At 41.9% G+C, this 17,087-nt stretch overlaps 1 protein-coding gene and 1 non-coding gene across 2 annotated transcripts in view; one reads left to right on the top strand and one right to left on the bottom strand.

Moving 5' to 3' along the window:
- LOC118264984 (dynein axonemal heavy chain 2) overlaps positions 1-17,087 on the bottom strand; it is a 57,408-nt gene that overhangs the window by 17,253 nt on the left and 23,068 nt on the right. Inside the window, exons 35-59 of the mRNA XM_050705750.1 lie at positions 16,618-16,836; positions 15,910-16,153; positions 15,405-15,541; positions 14,480-14,635; positions 13,255-13,460; positions 12,545-12,730; positions 11,758-11,922; positions 10,958-11,070; positions 10,053-10,198; positions 9,440-9,623; positions 8,912-9,030; positions 8,271-8,377; positions 7,870-8,031; positions 7,380-7,528; positions 6,976-7,091; positions 6,296-6,448; positions 5,314-5,453; positions 4,721-4,862; positions 4,204-4,385; positions 3,671-3,794; positions 3,087-3,290; positions 2,628-2,732; positions 1,974-2,200; positions 1,424-1,653; positions 743-897 (exon numbers count right to left, since the gene is read on the bottom strand). Of these exons, the coding sequence (XP_050561707.1) occupies positions 743-897; positions 1,424-1,653; positions 1,974-2,200; positions 2,628-2,732; positions 3,087-3,290; positions 3,671-3,794; positions 4,204-4,385; positions 4,721-4,862; positions 5,314-5,453; positions 6,296-6,448; positions 6,976-7,091; positions 7,380-7,528; positions 7,870-8,031; positions 8,271-8,377; positions 8,912-9,030; positions 9,440-9,623; positions 10,053-10,198; positions 10,958-11,070; positions 11,758-11,922; positions 12,545-12,730; positions 13,255-13,460; positions 14,480-14,635; positions 15,405-15,541; positions 15,910-16,153; positions 16,618-16,836 (4,071 nt within the window). The remainder of the gene's footprint in view (positions 1-742; positions 898-1,423; positions 1,654-1,973; positions 2,201-2,627; positions 2,733-3,086; positions 3,291-3,670; positions 3,795-4,203; positions 4,386-4,720; positions 4,863-5,313; positions 5,454-6,295; positions 6,449-6,975; positions 7,092-7,379; positions 7,529-7,869; positions 8,032-8,270; positions 8,378-8,911; positions 9,031-9,439; positions 9,624-10,052; positions 10,199-10,957; positions 11,071-11,757; positions 11,923-12,544; positions 12,731-13,254; positions 13,461-14,479; positions 14,636-15,404; positions 15,542-15,909; positions 16,154-16,617; positions 16,837-17,087) is intronic.
- Positions 12,181-12,253, top strand: Trnar-acg (transfer RNA arginine (anticodon ACG)). The gene has a single exon. It is a non-coding gene; the product is annotated as a tRNA-Arg (tRNA).

Below are 17,087 nucleotides of genomic sequence, written 5' to 3'. Positions count from 1 at the left end.
TTTCTATCTAATAAATCTAAATAGTAAACAAATAAAATAACCCTTATTGCTACGCTTTAAAGTTGATGTCTGACAGCAAAATAGGAGGAAAAATTAAACGGGAACTTTTATTTATTTCCCAGACAATTTGTAATATTTTCGTAATTTTTTCCTATAGTATAATTTTTGATTATGTCTGCTTCCCCAGGATATTTTTTTGAGATTCAGAATTATGCGTGTAGTAGCAGTAAAATGTCCCTAAACTCAACCCTTTTTTGTGTGAAGAGGTAAAGAAAAATCGTGTTTGCAATAATAAAATATAACTTTTTTCACATTACAAATCTATATTTTTGGAGATAAAGAAGTGATCTATCTATTGTAAATGTTAGTTATGTTCAGTTAAGTTTCTTTTGGTCGTAATATGCACCGAAAAATAGCTTATTTACGTCAGATTTGAGAACGCGTCCTTAACCTCTTTCAATTTTCTTTACCGCCATCATTTTTTTTTTTTAGGCAGGTAACTAATGTTCATTAAACCTTCTCCTAAGTCTAGGAATACTATGCCGAAAACAGGTCATACTTAGAACCTCTGTTTTTGAGGTCGCTTAATGAAGTCGGTAAAAATGTAAAATTGCAAGAAATTTTCACTTTGCCTAGGGTAAAAAGTCAATTCATCATTTCAATCATTTATTTCAATTAATCCTAAATTAGGCACTTTTGAAACGGTAAGTTGATTTGCTGAAGAAAGGGATAGAGATCTTACCTCCAAGAACCAGTCTTCCATGAGAGACTCCCTGTACTCGGAGACGAACGGTCCGAGGTACGCCACGAAGCCGGTGGCGATGAGGCAGTCTCCCGGCAGGTTGTCGAACTCCTTGTCTAACCGCTCCACTGTCATCTCCCAGCGCTCCTTCTCGCCTTGGGTTCGAAGGATAAGCATAGTATTTGAAATGTTAATGTATAATAGCCTAATGAAACAATAACTTTATTATTGTAAATAGGCAAATAAAGAGCACTTTTACATATAAAAAAAAATCTAGATGAGGTCGGCATTTCCTAACGGACCACTCTGAGGAGAAATGCCGAAACAAACATAGAAGACATTACCTCTTTTAAAGTTCAGACAACATTTGAAAAAGTGATGTAGGAGAACCGTTCAACTTGGGTCTGTAGTAGCCTTTTTAGGAAAGAGCCACAACGGTTTGAACAGACCGGTTCTGATGGCAGTACGCATGTGTCGGTTTACTATCAGCTCAATTAATGGATGTAGCTGACTGATCCGACGAACAATACCTACCAAAAGAACATTTGGGTGGGTCGCACAAATACTCAAACTGTCAGAACTGGAATAGTAATTATAAAAGAAATGGCAATTCTTCGCACGGTCTTTCACGGTTCTTCCACAGTCCAAAAACTAACAAGACTAAGATCTGTTTTAATATACCAGAGAGTCCAGTAATAAGTGCTTCAGCTCGTTCCAGCTTGAGTTGCAGCATTCTGGACCGCCTCTCGAGCTCCTCCTTCTGCGCCACCTTCTCATCATACTCCCGCTGCAGCCTGGCGATCATCTCGCTGAGCTCCCGCAGCTTGGCGCGGGCCTCCGCCAGGATCTGCTGCTTCATGCGCAAAGACTCCAGCGCTTCTTCTAGACGCTCCTTCTTTGGCTTTACAATCCTGAATTTTAGATAAGTATGTGTTGATTATGTCATTTAAGACGGTGATAGTGATAACTACTACTATTAAGAAGTTGACTGATATTTCTCGCATTGGTTATCGTATTGCTGGTAATGATTATGGACCCTTGGTGTTGCTCGAAATTAGTCGAGTCACCACGTCGAACAGTTACTTAAGCAAGCCGTACTACCAAGTTAATTGGAATGATTTCTTTATATAATCTGAGTGCAAATAAAATTTCCAGCATTTATTAACAAACAATGAAAGTCGGGGCCTATTACTTAACAGAATTTTGCCAAAAATTATTTCCATAAACTTACTTGTAGATCTTTCCATATTTCTCAATAGCCCGCACCCAGAGACACAGGGACTTGGCGGCAGCGGACACCGTCCCTACGATCTCAGGATCAAAGTCCGGTTTGACAGTGTACGTGCCAACTTTCTTCAGCGTCTTGTCCGATATATTGTCCTTGTCGAACTCGCGCAGGCGGTCCAGGAAGTACTGGTCTCCGAGCTGACGCTTCGCTTCGGCCCATGTTGGCTCTTTCTGATGGATTATAATGAAACAAATATTCCTATACGATAGCTAACAGGAGTTATACAAAATCACTACTAATAGTTAAGCACCGTTGATGGGTGTATAAAATACTGTACATATTAGCACATCTGGCGACTCTAAGACCCTCATTACCATTCCATTATTGATTATAGACACGGTTCGATTCCCGCACGGCACATCTCTTTATTTCTACAAATGGTTGTTCCGGGTCTAGGCGTCAAGTGTCTGTAAACTTGTATGTTTGTAATCGCATTCACAATACAGGAAAAAATCCTAGTGTATGGCAAAAAATACTTGACAGTAATTCTCATCCTTTTTCTACAGATTGTAACTTGGTAGACAACAATCAATGCAAAATTAGTAAAATTCACAAATAGCAGAAGTATTGTTATTTAACGATTAATTAAAAAGTTACCTGCAGCAATATGAGCACAGCCTCCAACACCATTTCCACCTTGTATGGAGGTTTCGCATAAGACTTCACTTCAGTGATATCCTTCTTGTTAAGCGCGTCTAAGGCCTGTGGACAAGTTTAACTGATATTATAAAAATAATGGATAAATCACGTTTTGTTCGTACGTTTGTCATAAACTTCCTATATTGTAATCAATTCGCAGATAGAACAATAAACTAGATCAATATATATTCTTTTACCTTAACTTACTTCTGCCAGCGGCTCCGCCCGCGCTCCCGTGGGATAAAAAAATATTTTATACTGATGTGGATCTGGTATCTACCCATATTGATTATTTGTTGATCTGACGTGATTCAGTAACAATTGAGTCTGTGTGTAATACACACAGACCCACAAACGCATTTGTAATATATAAATATTAACACCACCTACTGTAAAGCTTTCTAAGCCAACACGTACCTTGATGGCCTCCTCGAGGGCCGGCATGGCACTGGCGAGGTCCCTCATGGCAGCATCAGCCAACTTCTTGCACTGGACCTCCTCCTCCTGGGTCTTCTTGCTCCTGGCGGCGACGCTGCGCTGTTGCTCGTCCGCGTTGCGTTGTTGCACGTTGATGACGCCCATGTACTCGATACATTGCTCCGTGTATAGACCTACTTGGACCTGAGTGAGAAACAGTGGTGCTATATGATGTCTAGCTTATAGGTTTACTATATTAATTACCCCCCTTTCCCAATCCCCGATTCCCAAACAACACTTTAATTCCTAACCCCCAAAAGGCATCGCACTTGTAACGCCTCTGGTGTCTATGGGTGGCGGCGATTGCTTACCATCAGGTGATCCGTCTGCTCGTTTACTGGCGTCGTATGCAAACTTTGGATACAATCCAGGCAGATTGGGTCTTAGTTATCGAAGGTCGAAGCCTGGGTTATCCCAGGTTTACAGAGCCCAAAAAAGCAGTATCGCTTTTGTAACTCCTCTGGTGTGGTGTTTACATGGGGGGCGCCGATTGTTTACCATCCGACTGCTCGTTTGCCGTTTACCTTGGCCTCAGCGAGTTCCTCGGACATCTGTCCGACGAGTTTGGTGGTCTCCTCCACCTTGCCGAGCCCATTCCGCAGCTTGTTGGCTTGCAGAGCTATCTCTATTCTCTTCGCGCCTAGCATCCTGGAAGACATATATAATATTCCATTAGACTATACGTGTGTATCGTAATGGCTAGGCTCTTCTTGCGGGTATCGGGTGAGTCCACATATTTAATAGAGACCAGGCAACCCGTCAGAATCAAAAGCTGGACTATGAACCTTTTCTACAAAAGAACAGTATACCGTAACCTCCGCCGTTGAAAAGTAGGTTGAAGAACGCAGTTTATATTACCAAAATTAGGTTTAATAGAGAACGCCACTGTCCATCTTTGTTAATTAAAAATAGTCCAACAAAATCACTGTTTTTTTATTTATTTACCACTTTATTACACTCATACAATAGCGGGCTTAATACCGGATTGCATTTTCTACCAGCCAACTGCAGCAAATTAAATGTCAAAGCCCTCCCTAATAAATCTAAGCCAACTTACTCTTTATACCCCGACACAAGTTCGAGGTAGTTAGTGGGAGTGACGTAGTTGGTCCTCCTCATCTCCTGCCACATCCTGACGGAGTACTTGCCCACCGAGGAGTGAATGAGGGACATTATGGACGCCACCGACGCCCGGAGTATGTCCTCACGACTTTCTATCAAAGACTCCAATCTACGAACCTGTCGGTAAATTTAATGTCACAAGAATTATTGAGCAACAAAAACGGAAGGTAATCGAACCCCAGACAACTTGCTCGTCAGACTTAGTTGCGATCACTCTAAAAATGAGACAGTCGTTGGTTCAGTTCGGATTCGAAAACCGAGAAACGTTGACAATACTTTGCTTGGCCCGGGAATCGAAAGTGGACCAATTCGCTAATACAAAACAATACTACCACAAAACGTAATTTATAAGCCAATTTTGTTTGTAGTCTATAGACATTTGTAGCGCTGAAAAGGTTAAATATTGAATATGTTTTGATTTGCTGATATTTATGAACAAATCGCCCCCTCACCCTAGGTCCAGTGATGGAGGCGAGCAGTTCGACTCCCTGCAGGAACTTGTAGGCCACCTCCAGCAGGGCCTCGCGGGGCCACTCCAGGAACCAGTTCGTCGTGGTCGCGTTGATCAGGGCCGGGTACTGGCGGATACGGTTCCTGGTACAAGAATACACAATATTAACAAGAAAGAGACCCGCTTCTTCAACGGTAGCCTTCAATCCCCAATCCTTAAAACCTAACCCTCAAAAGACCGGCAACGCACTTGTAACTCACAATAACACTTGTAGTTGTCGCGACATCCATGCGCACGTTGTTCTTCATCTCTATTCGTTTAAATACAAAAAATAGAGATTGATTGTAGTAGTGAGGATTTATAGTTTTGCTTCAAGTAAAAAAAAAAAAAAACGTTTCTGTCCAACCTGCCTTACACGCATCTGCCTATCAAAGGAATTCTTCCAATAACAATTTCCAATACACCAAATAAGTAATAAAATTCTTCGCCTGAATGGATTTAAGGCCTTACTTTAAATCGGGCTATACTACACAAATTGTTATCAAATCCTCAAACAATAACATATAACACTATTTTATATTTATACGACAATACCTGAACTCCTCCCCAATAGGACTGAAGCACAGCACGATGTGCATGTGACTGCGCACCCGGTCCACGAGGAACAAGTATATGACCTCATTGGTCTGCATCAAACCGGCCGCCTTCATTGGCTTCTCTAAAGCAGTCTTTATCTGAAGAAAAATATACGAGTGGTCAGTTGCTGAAATAATAGCATTAGTCTATTTTAATACAAGACTTCTGGATCGATCTGGGATTTTGATAGAAATTTAAACAGTCGGAGTAATTTCAGTTATTAGAAAAATATCGACTCTGATTTGTTTAAACTGCGACTAGCGATCAGGAGTACCAAGAAAAACGCTCTGCACAACTGTTGATGACCTAACGTCGATATCCGAAACCTCCTCTTATAAGGGAGTCTTTAATGGTTGGTGACAATGATGATGAAGAAAACAAGGTGTCGCGCATAAAGGCCGGCAACGCACTTGTAACGCCTCTGGTGTTTCGGGTATCCATGGGCGACGGCGATTGCTTACCATCAAGTGATCCGTACGCTCGTTTACCGGTTTATACCATAAAAACATCGTTTTTTTTTCCTAAATCTTCTATAAACTAAATATTCATTAATAATATGGCGTTTAATAACATTAAACATTATAACATTAAACGCCAGGGGGCAAAAATTATCGGCGCTAGCGGAGGATTTGCCTTCAACATATTTTTGTTGGCAATCACAATCTATACTAATATTATAAAGCTAAAGAGTTTGTTTGATTGTCTGTTTGTTTGAACGCGCTAATCTCAGCAACTACTGGTCCGATTTGAATAATTATTTTTGTGTTGGATAGCACATTTATTGAGGAAGGCTATAAATCATCACGCTACAATCAATAGGAACCGAGCAGAGCGGGTGAAACCGCGCGGAAGTAACTAGTATTAAATAATTCATCTTGAATTACCTGTAACCAATATTACACTATCTTAAACAACTAAACCACTCTCAGCTTCTACTTACATCCTCAAACTCATCAGGTTTGTACAGGTTGGTGACCTCCCCACTGCTCAGTAGATTGTTCATGACCTCAGTGAAGGTCTCCTCAGCGATCTGAGTGTCGGAGAATATGAACGTGGTCTTCTTCTGGTCTACTCCACAACCCGTGTATAGGACCTGGAGGAACATGGGAGAAGGGTGAAGAGATTTAGAATAATTTATTTGGTTTAAGTGGGTGTATCTTTTTGGGCACTTAGTTTACTCGTATAAAGGATTGGTAATGATATTGGATTCGCGATAATCTATGTCAAGTGTTATTAATTGTACGTATTCGATATTTATTTTCGATACCAAGCTAATTTTCCTTTCAATATATTTAAAAGTAAATAAAAACCGGAGGGAGACAAGAAACACTGAAATGAAATAATACGACTGCACTGTTCGTGCTGTGGCTGGGCAGCCAACCGGCTGCTGCCGGCGTAGAACGGGTAGCGGGTTCAATTACCGCACGGAGCACCTCTTTGTGTGATCCACAACACAAACAAATGTGTATGTGAACTTGAATGTTTGTAAACGCACCCACCACACAAGAAAAAATACTAGTAAGGGGCAACGTTTATACATTTAAAATCGAAGTATTTCAATGGACTTGTGACAAACTGACGCTGTAGACGCTGTACAAAGAAGACTATTCAGGTAATCACCTTCAAATCCTCCCTAAACTCCTTGATACCGTATGTCTTGGTGACGACCACGGTGAACGATATGTACTCGCAGATATACGTCGCTAGCCTTGTAAGACAAGTTCTACCGGAACCACCTGTGGATAATACACATCACATCCTATTAATGGACCACTGCTGACCAACGGCCTCTTCTCATGCGGAGAAGGTTCGACCACCAAATTCGGTTCGAACTACCCGCTCTCGCATGTATGAGAAGCGGACGTTTTAAAACTTTTAAACCTTCGGGCCTCCTCATCGACCGGTTTATCTCTTATCATTTAGTCGTAGTAGAGATCTCTTCTCAGTTTTTTTGGCTCCACTCAATATGGTGACTATAAAAAACTCATTAAAATAAGTCAGAAGCCCTGGTTTGTTATACTCACCTATACCCACACAGAGCATGTTCCCCCTAGGTTGCGAGATAACGCGGACTATACGACAGACATGCTCTATGGCGTCCTTGAAGAGTACCAGGTCCATCTTCACCACGCCTGGACAGCTGTTGTACTCCTCGAGTTGGTTCAATATGTACCTAGCAAGGATTAAAGAAAGATTATAGAAAAGATGTCTTATGAGTGATAAGTATTGATTAAATAGGATACGTTTAAAACTTTGGGCCAACAGAACAGGAAAAAAATATGTAAAGAGATGACGAGGGTTGCGCTAATTGTTACGGCCAATAATTGAATCTCTTATCTTACACTATGTACTGCACAATATCGTATCAAAAATCCCAATAATATTTATTTGTTTATTTATTTAAAGGTTAATCAATGTAGAATAGATAGTAACATTGAGCCACTTATAGATTCACACGAATAGTGATTAGTAACTAAATATTTCGTTCTTAATTAACTGAAGAAGCTTACTTACTTGCGCAACGCGTCAGGGTCATTCATATCATCATACACCTCGTAAGGGTTTAAGAAGTGGCCGAATAGGGGAGGACTCTTGGACGGACACAGGGCGTGGAACGTCAGCTCGAAGTGCTTGCCCAGCATGTCGCCCACGTGGTTCAGGAACCACTCGCGGTCTCTGTGGAATAAATAAATCAGCCATGCCATAATTTCTATGGATTAAGTTATCTTTTTGAGTGCCACGATTGACAACATATACTTAAAAATAATCTGTAGTCTTGCTTGATAAAAAGACTATCGAACACAAAAAATATTATTTAAATCGAACCTATAATTCCTAAGATTAGCACATTTAAAATAAACAAACTTTATATTAAAGTATTAATTTTCTGAATAAGAAATATCAGTTTCCCTTACTTCTCCTCAGTGAGGCGGTCACAGAAGACCCGGAAGCACTCGTGTATCCACAGCCGCAGGAACCGCGGCTTGGTGTTCGTGTAGTCCTTGTTACTGCGGAGCAGGCCCTAGAGACAAATAATATTTTATTTTAATTTCATTTATGATTTGGAACCTTAAGTGTGGACTTTTTTAAGTGTGGGAAAGCCATTGTTCGGCACGAATAGGCCGGCTCGACCGGAGTGATACCACGGCCTTACAGAAAACCGACGTGAAACAACGCTCGCATTAGCGTTGCGTATGAGCGTATGAGTGAGGTTACCGGAGGCACAATTCTCCCTTCCCAATCGTCCTAATTCCCGATTTCCCAACAACCCTTAAATTCCTAACCCCCAAAAGGCCGGCAACGCACTTGTAACGTCTCTGGTGTTTTAAGTTTCCATGGACGGCGGCGATTGCTTACCATCAGGTGATGCGTCTACTCGTTGGCCGGCTTGTTCCATAAAAAAACAGTTAAATGATGTACCACCGTAATTAAAGACAGTTAGCTCTCACTTCAAAGATTATTAATTTATCAGAGACATTTAATTATCAGAAATTATTCCTTAGTAACAATTTTGTTCCGAAATCATTATCTGTTAGAAAATGTTATTTGTTTATACCTGGAAGATCTTGGAGATATCTCTCAGATTGAAGAGGTAGTGCATCTTGCTGGGAGTAGGCAGTAGCTTAGCTACTACGTTGTTGAACATGTCGATTGTCGCTATCAGCACCGTCTTACCTGTTACAAACAAAAATTATGGGGAGATGACTCAGCCAAAAATATTGTTTTCACTGAAATTTTTTATGATATATGTTGACAAACGAACAGGCTGACATGGGTGAAGTTGATTGCTTACTAATAAAGTCGCTTTATTGTGGGGGACACACAATCCAATGACTTACCGTGAGGGTTAGGCGAGAAGAGGTTACGTGCCGAAATGTGCACCTTTGCTTAACTCTTAGGAGATGAAAATGGTGTGACGATAAAAAAAGACGGTGAGGCGAGAGAGTTTGTTGAGCACTACTGGGCCCTATCTATTTTGTGGTTTTAAGTTGCATAATTACAAACACTTGAACAACAAGTTGTTCAACAACAAATTATTAACTCCTTAAAACCTTTATTGAAAGAATATTGCATTAAAACTGACCGACAGACTTGGTCTCCTCGTCGAAGTCGAGCAGATGCTGGCCCAGCATGGTGCCGAAGATCTTGATGAGCTGTTGCTGCGTGGGCGAGGACAGGTAGAAGGCGTGGAAGCAGGACAGCAGCCGCGGCGGCAGCGGGGACCGCGCCCCGCCGGGGGGACCCGCCGCGCCACACAGGACCATGTTCTACACGACATATCAACTTATTTACTGGTTCCATCTGATTTTGTTGTCAATTTTTAAACTCATTCTCATTCTTTGTCTAGTTTCGGCATAAGTCTCGGTCAGTCAGCCTATGCAACTCAATCAATCCTGATCTGTTTTTACTTTAAAATCTTTCTCGGTCTTAATACCAACTTCTATCTCCCTATCCATCTTTATCTCGGCCTTAGTCTCAGTCTCAGGATCGGCTTTGGTCTTATTTTCGACCTAAGTCGTGGCATCAGTCTAAGTTTCGTCTCGGTCTAACTCCTAACCCCGTCCTGAGTCTCAGCTTACGACATAGGACTCAGTTTCAGCATTATTCTCGGCGGTCTGGGTATGAGTCAGTCAGCTATCTCTCTCTCCTACTCCCTTCGTACAACTCGCGTTCTCTACCTTAAGTATGTAACATACCTTGACATTCTTCCTCCACTGCTTGGCCCTGTCGAACCAGTAGCCGTAGTCGTGCCACAGCCGCACCAGCTCCAGCGGCGGCTGCGAGCCGTAGTAGTCGCGGACGGGCATGTTGATGTCGTCCATGAACGCTATCATCTTCTTACCTACGTACACACATTCAGGGTGCTTATGGGTAGGCAGTGTCCGTCCACCCATAAGGTGGACAGATGACCTATATAGCGTGTAACAAAATACCCATACACATCTAGAAGCACTGAAGTATACAGGTGGAATAGAATCTGTACACAAAGTTTCTAAAGTTAAATCTGATCGCCTAGTACCAGTACCTACCTAATTTTGATGTTCGGTTTCTGGAATTTTATGTATTGGAAAAATTCATAACTTCGTTCCATGAAAACATGAGTTTAAAAAACCCTTCCCGTATCGTTTGTTGTTATCTAGAAATCGTGCATTTGATATGAATACCTCCTTTTTGTTATACCGTGTATAATGTTGCAGGGAGCCGCTGGTTACAGGTCGCCTTCAACCTACTTATTTGGAAATCATTAGGGGAAGTCTATATTCAGCAGTGGACGTCTTCATCATGAGTAGGCCCATCGTAGACCGCGTCATAAACTCATGGTGTAATATTGACGGGCCCTATCCGCCGTACTCAGAGTCATTTAATGGTTACCTAATCGAGTTCTTAGCAATAGTTTTCGATACAAAATTGTTATTAAAGAACAGTTTAAGTAATCATTAAATGTCTCCGAGTGTCGCAGTTAGTCCAGTACTGAAAGGCAAGAAGCTGATAATGATAAAGCATTAAATGCCAAGATGTCTCCGTTGCATTGTCTCTGCCTACCCCCATGGGAGACAGGCGCGAGGTTATGTATGTATGTATGTGTGTATGTATCCGTTACCTCCAGCCGGTACATAGTTCCCCTTGGTCCGCTTCTCCAGCCGGGCCTCTATGATGTCCTGTACGTTGGCGGCCGTCGTCTGCGCAGACATGTTGATCACTTGCGTGCTGTATCTGTGGGGGGGACGTTAACTAATAGGATCAGTAGTTACCTTAACTTACTTAAGTAATCTATTATTTTTGTCAGTATCTCATAAAACCTATATTATAAAACTGTGAAATTAAGTTTGTTTGGTCGTTATTCCTTTTTTGGAAGTGTGGTGCATAGAAGGATATATTTCTTCAAATTCACATGGGATACTTAATCTTCAATTGGAAGAATGGAGGTTGAGGGATTGGTCATAAAAGAAATTGGCCAGAAAATTCATACGGGTTGGTAGGATTAAAGACAATGTATAAGAAATTACCGATGTAAATTACAACAAAAAAATATAGTAGCAAGCCAAACCACAACACAGTTGGCGCGGTGGGTGGGCAACTAGCTGCCGCATAACGTATAGCGGATTCGATTCCCGCACGGAGCAAATATTTGTGTGATCCATAAATTGTTTTTTCGATTCTGGGTGTCATGTGTATGTGAAGTGAATGTTTGTAAACACACCCATGACACAGAAAAAAAGCCTAGAACGGGCCAAAAATAACAAATCTAAGGTAAATGTATACTGTATTATTGACAGTCGCAATACAGGCTGAGCCTAGTGCGATTGTCAATGTGTAAACTGGAACATGTATACATTGAGCTGGTATATTTTTGTTTTAATAAGAAAAATAAATCATCGAAATGCAAAACAGTACACTTACATGGCAGGATCCAAGCTGTTCAGCGTCCCCTGTATGAGGAACGTCTTCCCAGTGCCAGTGGGGCCCCCGATGAGCACTCCGTACCCTGCCTTCAACATGTCCAGCGCTATTATCTGGACGCGGATGAACTCCATCGTAGGCACCAGGATCATGTGGAAACCAGCACTGAATCGAGGGAAATTGGACTTTATGAGTTTCGAAACTAGGTTGGTTTTTGTTTTTATCTTATTGGTATTTTCACATTACATTTTATACACAACATAATATAAGTACATAGCGACTCGATACATAGTGAAATGGTTAAAGCACTTCTTACAAGAATAGAATGCCAAATAACATTTTCTTTTTTAATACTAATTTCGTTTTAAAATAGACACTGAGACTCTTGTAAAGCAATAATCTTATTCGCCATCTTTGCCAACTGGCCCTGTGGCGCAATGGATAACGCGTCTGACTACGGATCAGAAGATTCCAGGTTCGAATCCTGGCAGGGTCGCGATGTAATTTTGTTTTTAATTTTATCTTATTTTAACACACATTATAATAATTTATTTATTTTTATTATAACTTTCGTGAGACGTACTAATTTAATGATTATGTTATCGGCTTACTCGCGTAACTGTTTGACGAGAAACTCGACTAGTTTCAAACCATGCTAGGAGCTCATATTCATGAGCAGCATTCCGCGACACACTCTCTCGAGCCTCTAGCATGGCTTGAAACTAGTCCCGTTCTTCGTCAAACAGTTACCTACCGTTCTTTTTTAATATTTTTTTTTTATACTGACTTGGGATTAAATTTCCAATTGTCAGGCAGTTTCTCCTCCCAGGGTTTGAACTGCGCCAGTCGTTCGTCTACATAGTAGTCGTAGACGGTGTCCTTGAGTGGGAAGATACCCTCGTGTTCCCGGATCCAGTTGTCCAGCCTACGACGGGGCTCCTCTTCCAAGGTCGCACACACTGACCAGATCATGCTGCAAGGGTTTGAGATTTTTTTTATTAGATAGTTGGTATTTGTTGGCTGGCTTGTCAACTTGCGGTGTTGGCGACGATTTATTTATTAGTATTAAGTATTATGTTAAAACGGTTTGATACCAATTACATCAACAAATAAGGGGAAATTTAAAACTAGAAAAAGAAAATCCTAATGAAAATGACATGAAAAATTTAAGTCAGCAACAGAAACGTCACGCCTTTTATCCCCGAAAGGGTAGGCAGAGGTGCACATTACGGCACGCTATACAATGTACACTCACTTTTCACTATTTGTGTTATAAGTCTTATAAGTCCTTTGTAATAGGGGTTGAGCCTATTGCCATACATTGGGCACAATTCCAGACTCCGTGCTACTACCGAAAAAAGCCCAGTAATACTTTACCCGCCCCAGGAATCGAACCGGAGACCTATTGACGAGTCGCACTTGCTATCACTCGGCCAACGAGGCAGTCAAAATCGAGAAAAAATTACGTTCCAAATATTTAAGTTAAAGATGACTCACGCAAACAAAAACCGCATCTTGGTGAGTCCCTCGAGGTCGGACTGCTCGTCGGGCAGCGCGGGCGCGGGCTCGGGCAGGCGGCCCAGCAGGCGGCACATGCAGCGCACGCCCGTCAGCTCCTGCCCGCGCACCGACTCGCCCTCCTGCAGCGACAGCCGCTTCAGCTCCAGCACCGGCGTCAGGATCGACAGGAAGAAGCGCCGCAGCTGGGACACAAATGTCAGATGTCATTCGAAACAATGTAACCAAGAATTTTATTGTGAACTAGCTACTTACGCGCGGTTTCACCCGCTCTGCTCGGTTCCTATTAATCGTAGCGTGATGTTTTATAGCCTATAACCTTCCTCGATAAATGCGCTATCTAACACAAAATCGGACCAGTAGTTCCTGAGATTAGCGCGTTCAAACAAACAAACAAACAAACTCTTTAGCTTTATAATATTAGTATAGATCTGATTGAAAAAGAGTAGAACCTATGGAGTTTCTTGCTCGTTCTTCTCCATAGGAATCTACACTTTGGAACGAGCAAATAGAGCAACTAGAGGACTGACCGACAGACAGACGTTATTAATATTATTATATTTGCTTTGATGTTCAAAAGTGTCTTCCTGGTCTATTTGAAATAAATAATTTTGATTTTGACTTTGACTTCATTCATTGATATTAGATACTAGCTTCTGCCAGCGGCTTTGCCCGCTTTCCCGTGGGATAAAAAGAAGCCTATGACTAATTCCAGACCATAATCTACCCCTGTTCCGAACATCTCGATCCCTTTAGGCATTTTGACGTGACTTTGGCATTTATAATATTGTACATTATGCAGTTTACTGATGTACGCTGTTCAGAAAAATTGCGTCTAGTTTCAAATCACACTGGGATTCGTATTACCGTCGCGTTGATGGCTACCCAATGGCATTGTCATTCGCTACGTACAAAACTCCCAATATAAATCTTGGTGTGGTTTGTAACGAATCGACCTTAATTGGCCTGCTCCAATGAACGTAACGTTTCTATCCCGTTAAATATAAAACAAACTCATACTAGTGCCTCTGTTCACTTCCAATTAAGGAACATATGTAATATCGAATTATCATAGATACATATTTATCACAACGCAAACATTGTTTTATGTCAGTTTTCTGTCGGATCATAGTATCACTTCGGTTAATCCAGTCCATTTGTGCCGAAACATGGCTCTACTAGATGAAATAAATTAGTCACTCACCATCTCCCTGTACTCAGGAGACTCGATAGTGTCGAGCCAGGAGTTGACGTAGGGCCACCAGCCCCAGTCCTTGTAGTCGTTGTACACCATGCCGTTACGTGACACCGTCGCTGGTGAGGCCACTGCCAAGTCCAGGGTCTCGATCAGTAAGGTCACCTGGACACAAAATAATTAATTGTTTCGAGTGAATTCTTAACGTAAATTTTGACTACACGGTTGGCGCGGTGGCTGGGCAACTGGCTGCCGCGCAATTTGTAGCGGGTTCGATTCCCGCACGGAGCAACTCTTTGTGTGATCCACAAATTGTTGTTTCGGATCTGGATGTCATGTGTATGTGAACTTGTATGTTTGTAAACGCACCCACGACACAGAAGAAAATCCTAGTGTGGGGCAAAGTTTTTTTTTTTTTAAATAAAAGAAATGGGTATAATGCCTGAGAAAACATCACCATCATCAACCCGTTTGTGATAGCTAAAGTACTGTACTCGACCAGCTTTTTGTATCCAACCACTACCAGTCACCCTGCAGATACTACGTTATTTAGGTACTTCTACCAGTGAAACATTTCTATACTCTGATAATCCTGTCTTTTTTATGGTATAAGCCGCTAAAGCAATCGTCGCCGCCCACGGACACTCAAAACACCAGAAGCGTTACAAGTACGTTGCCGATCTTTTGAGAGTTAGGAATTTAAAGATTGTTGGGGTATTGAAGATCGGGAAGGTAGGTAATTGGGCTTCCGGTAACCTCACTCACACAACGCAAGCGTTGTTCCAAGTCGATTTTTCTGTGAGGCCGTGGAATCTCTCTGTTCGAGCCGGCCCGGCGTGTCGAAGAATGGCTCTCCCACACTTAGTCTTTGGAGCATACCTAAGTAACTATGTAGATGACCTTCCAGTACCTACATTTCCAGTAGTTTCCTCACCTGTGCAGGCATAGATATTCTCTCGCTGTTGACCAGAGTGAGCAGCTTGTTGTCGTCCATCACAGAGTTGAGGTTCTCGATCCATATCGCGTCCACCGGGCCGTCGAATATTATCCACTTCATGTCCGGAGAGTCGTCTAGTGTTAAAGTATTAATTTAAATAAAAATAATAATAGTTATCTAGGTGTAAATATACACAAATAATGTCAAATAATGGCGCTCTGATTAGCCGGTTCGACTAAACCAACAAATCAGAGCGCCGAACGCGCCTCGTTTCGATTGCTTTAAACGTAAAGCAAACTCGTACTAAGGGTACAGAGCGCCGAACGCGTTCTCGTTTCGTTTTCGTTCAACGTAAAATAAACTCGTACTGGTAAGTATAGAAAAAAAAATGTTAAAAACGATACTTACTTGTTTCTTACGTACAAGGTGAAATTGGCAACTCAAATTATTATTTCGAGTTTATTCTACGTCAGTTTCAAGCTCTCTCCCCACCCAAACCTACCTTGACAAGTGGTCCTCATGATAGAAGACAGGACACCATCCTTCCACTCTCCAGTAGCCAGGTTGTACTCTCCATACAACTCTCCTAGTGTCAGCGCTTTAGGGTTCATGGGGAAGGTGTGGACTACTTCGAACCCTGGCTGCTTCTCCCTATTCAGTCTGGTGAGAGTCGCAGCCAGCATCCTCCAGGATACTGACTTAGCTGTGTTCGTATCGCCTAGGAGGATACTTGAGTGACGGGAGTTCTGAAAAGTGAAGGAAGGAAATTGGAGCCTATCTAACCTTGGACTGAGTCCACGTTATTCTTGACTGCGAATTTTAATACTAAACACATCCTTATTAGTTAAATGGTTGTTGCTGAGCACGGGGGTTTGAGTTGACATATGTCCCCTTTTCTATTTACATGTGACTCAAAAGAGCTTATAAGCAGGTAAACGAGTAGACGGATCACCAGAAACGTTTACAAGTGCCTTGCCAGTCTTTTGGGGTTAGAAATTTAAGGTTTAATGGAGAATTGAGGATTGAGAAGATTAGGAAGAGGGGTAATTTAGCCTCCTGTAACCTCACTCTTACAATACAAACGCTGTTTCACGTCGGTTTTCAGTGAGGCCGTGGTATCGCTACGGTCAAGCCGGCCCATTCGGGCATGGCTCACTCACACTTAAAGCTGGTTAAAATCTAGTGTTCCATATCACAAAGATAGGCCAACCTTAGTCTCATAAGTCTGTATAACTTTATGCAGGGCTGCCTTGACGGGTTGGAGCCCGGCCAGCCTCATCTCGGCCGTGATGGCAGTCTCCAACATGTCGTAGTCCAGGGTCGGGATCTCCACGTCAGGGAAGATGTCCTGCATGATGCCGTCGAAGAGTGGCACGTCCTTCGCTGTGAGGCGGGCCACGTTCATGTCTCTCATCGCTAGAATCACCATCTTTGAACAAATATGGTCTATATTATTTGGATAAAGTTTATTATTTCTTGGTATTTGTCTACTTAGATTAATTTTGTTAAGGACAAACAGCGAGGATGAGGTCAAAGTTTTCGATTATGTGTCCCACGAAGTGGAATCTCCAGTTCATGGCGCTTGCAATAATGCCGAAATATCAGAAACTCATAGAAATTAGGTAAAAATCCCGTTTCAAGTTCTATTAAAATTGTTAGTGACCATGTCACTTTAAAAAC

This window comes from Spodoptera frugiperda, chromosome 28 (assembly GCF_023101765.2).
Source record: "Spodoptera frugiperda isolate SF20-4 chromosome 28, AGI-APGP_CSIRO_Sfru_2.0, whole genome shotgun sequence".
In the NCBI taxonomy this organism is placed as follows: domain Eukaryota; kingdom Metazoa; phylum Arthropoda; class Insecta; order Lepidoptera; family Noctuidae; genus Spodoptera; species Spodoptera frugiperda.
This window is presented reverse-complemented; position numbering and strand designations above follow the sequence as displayed.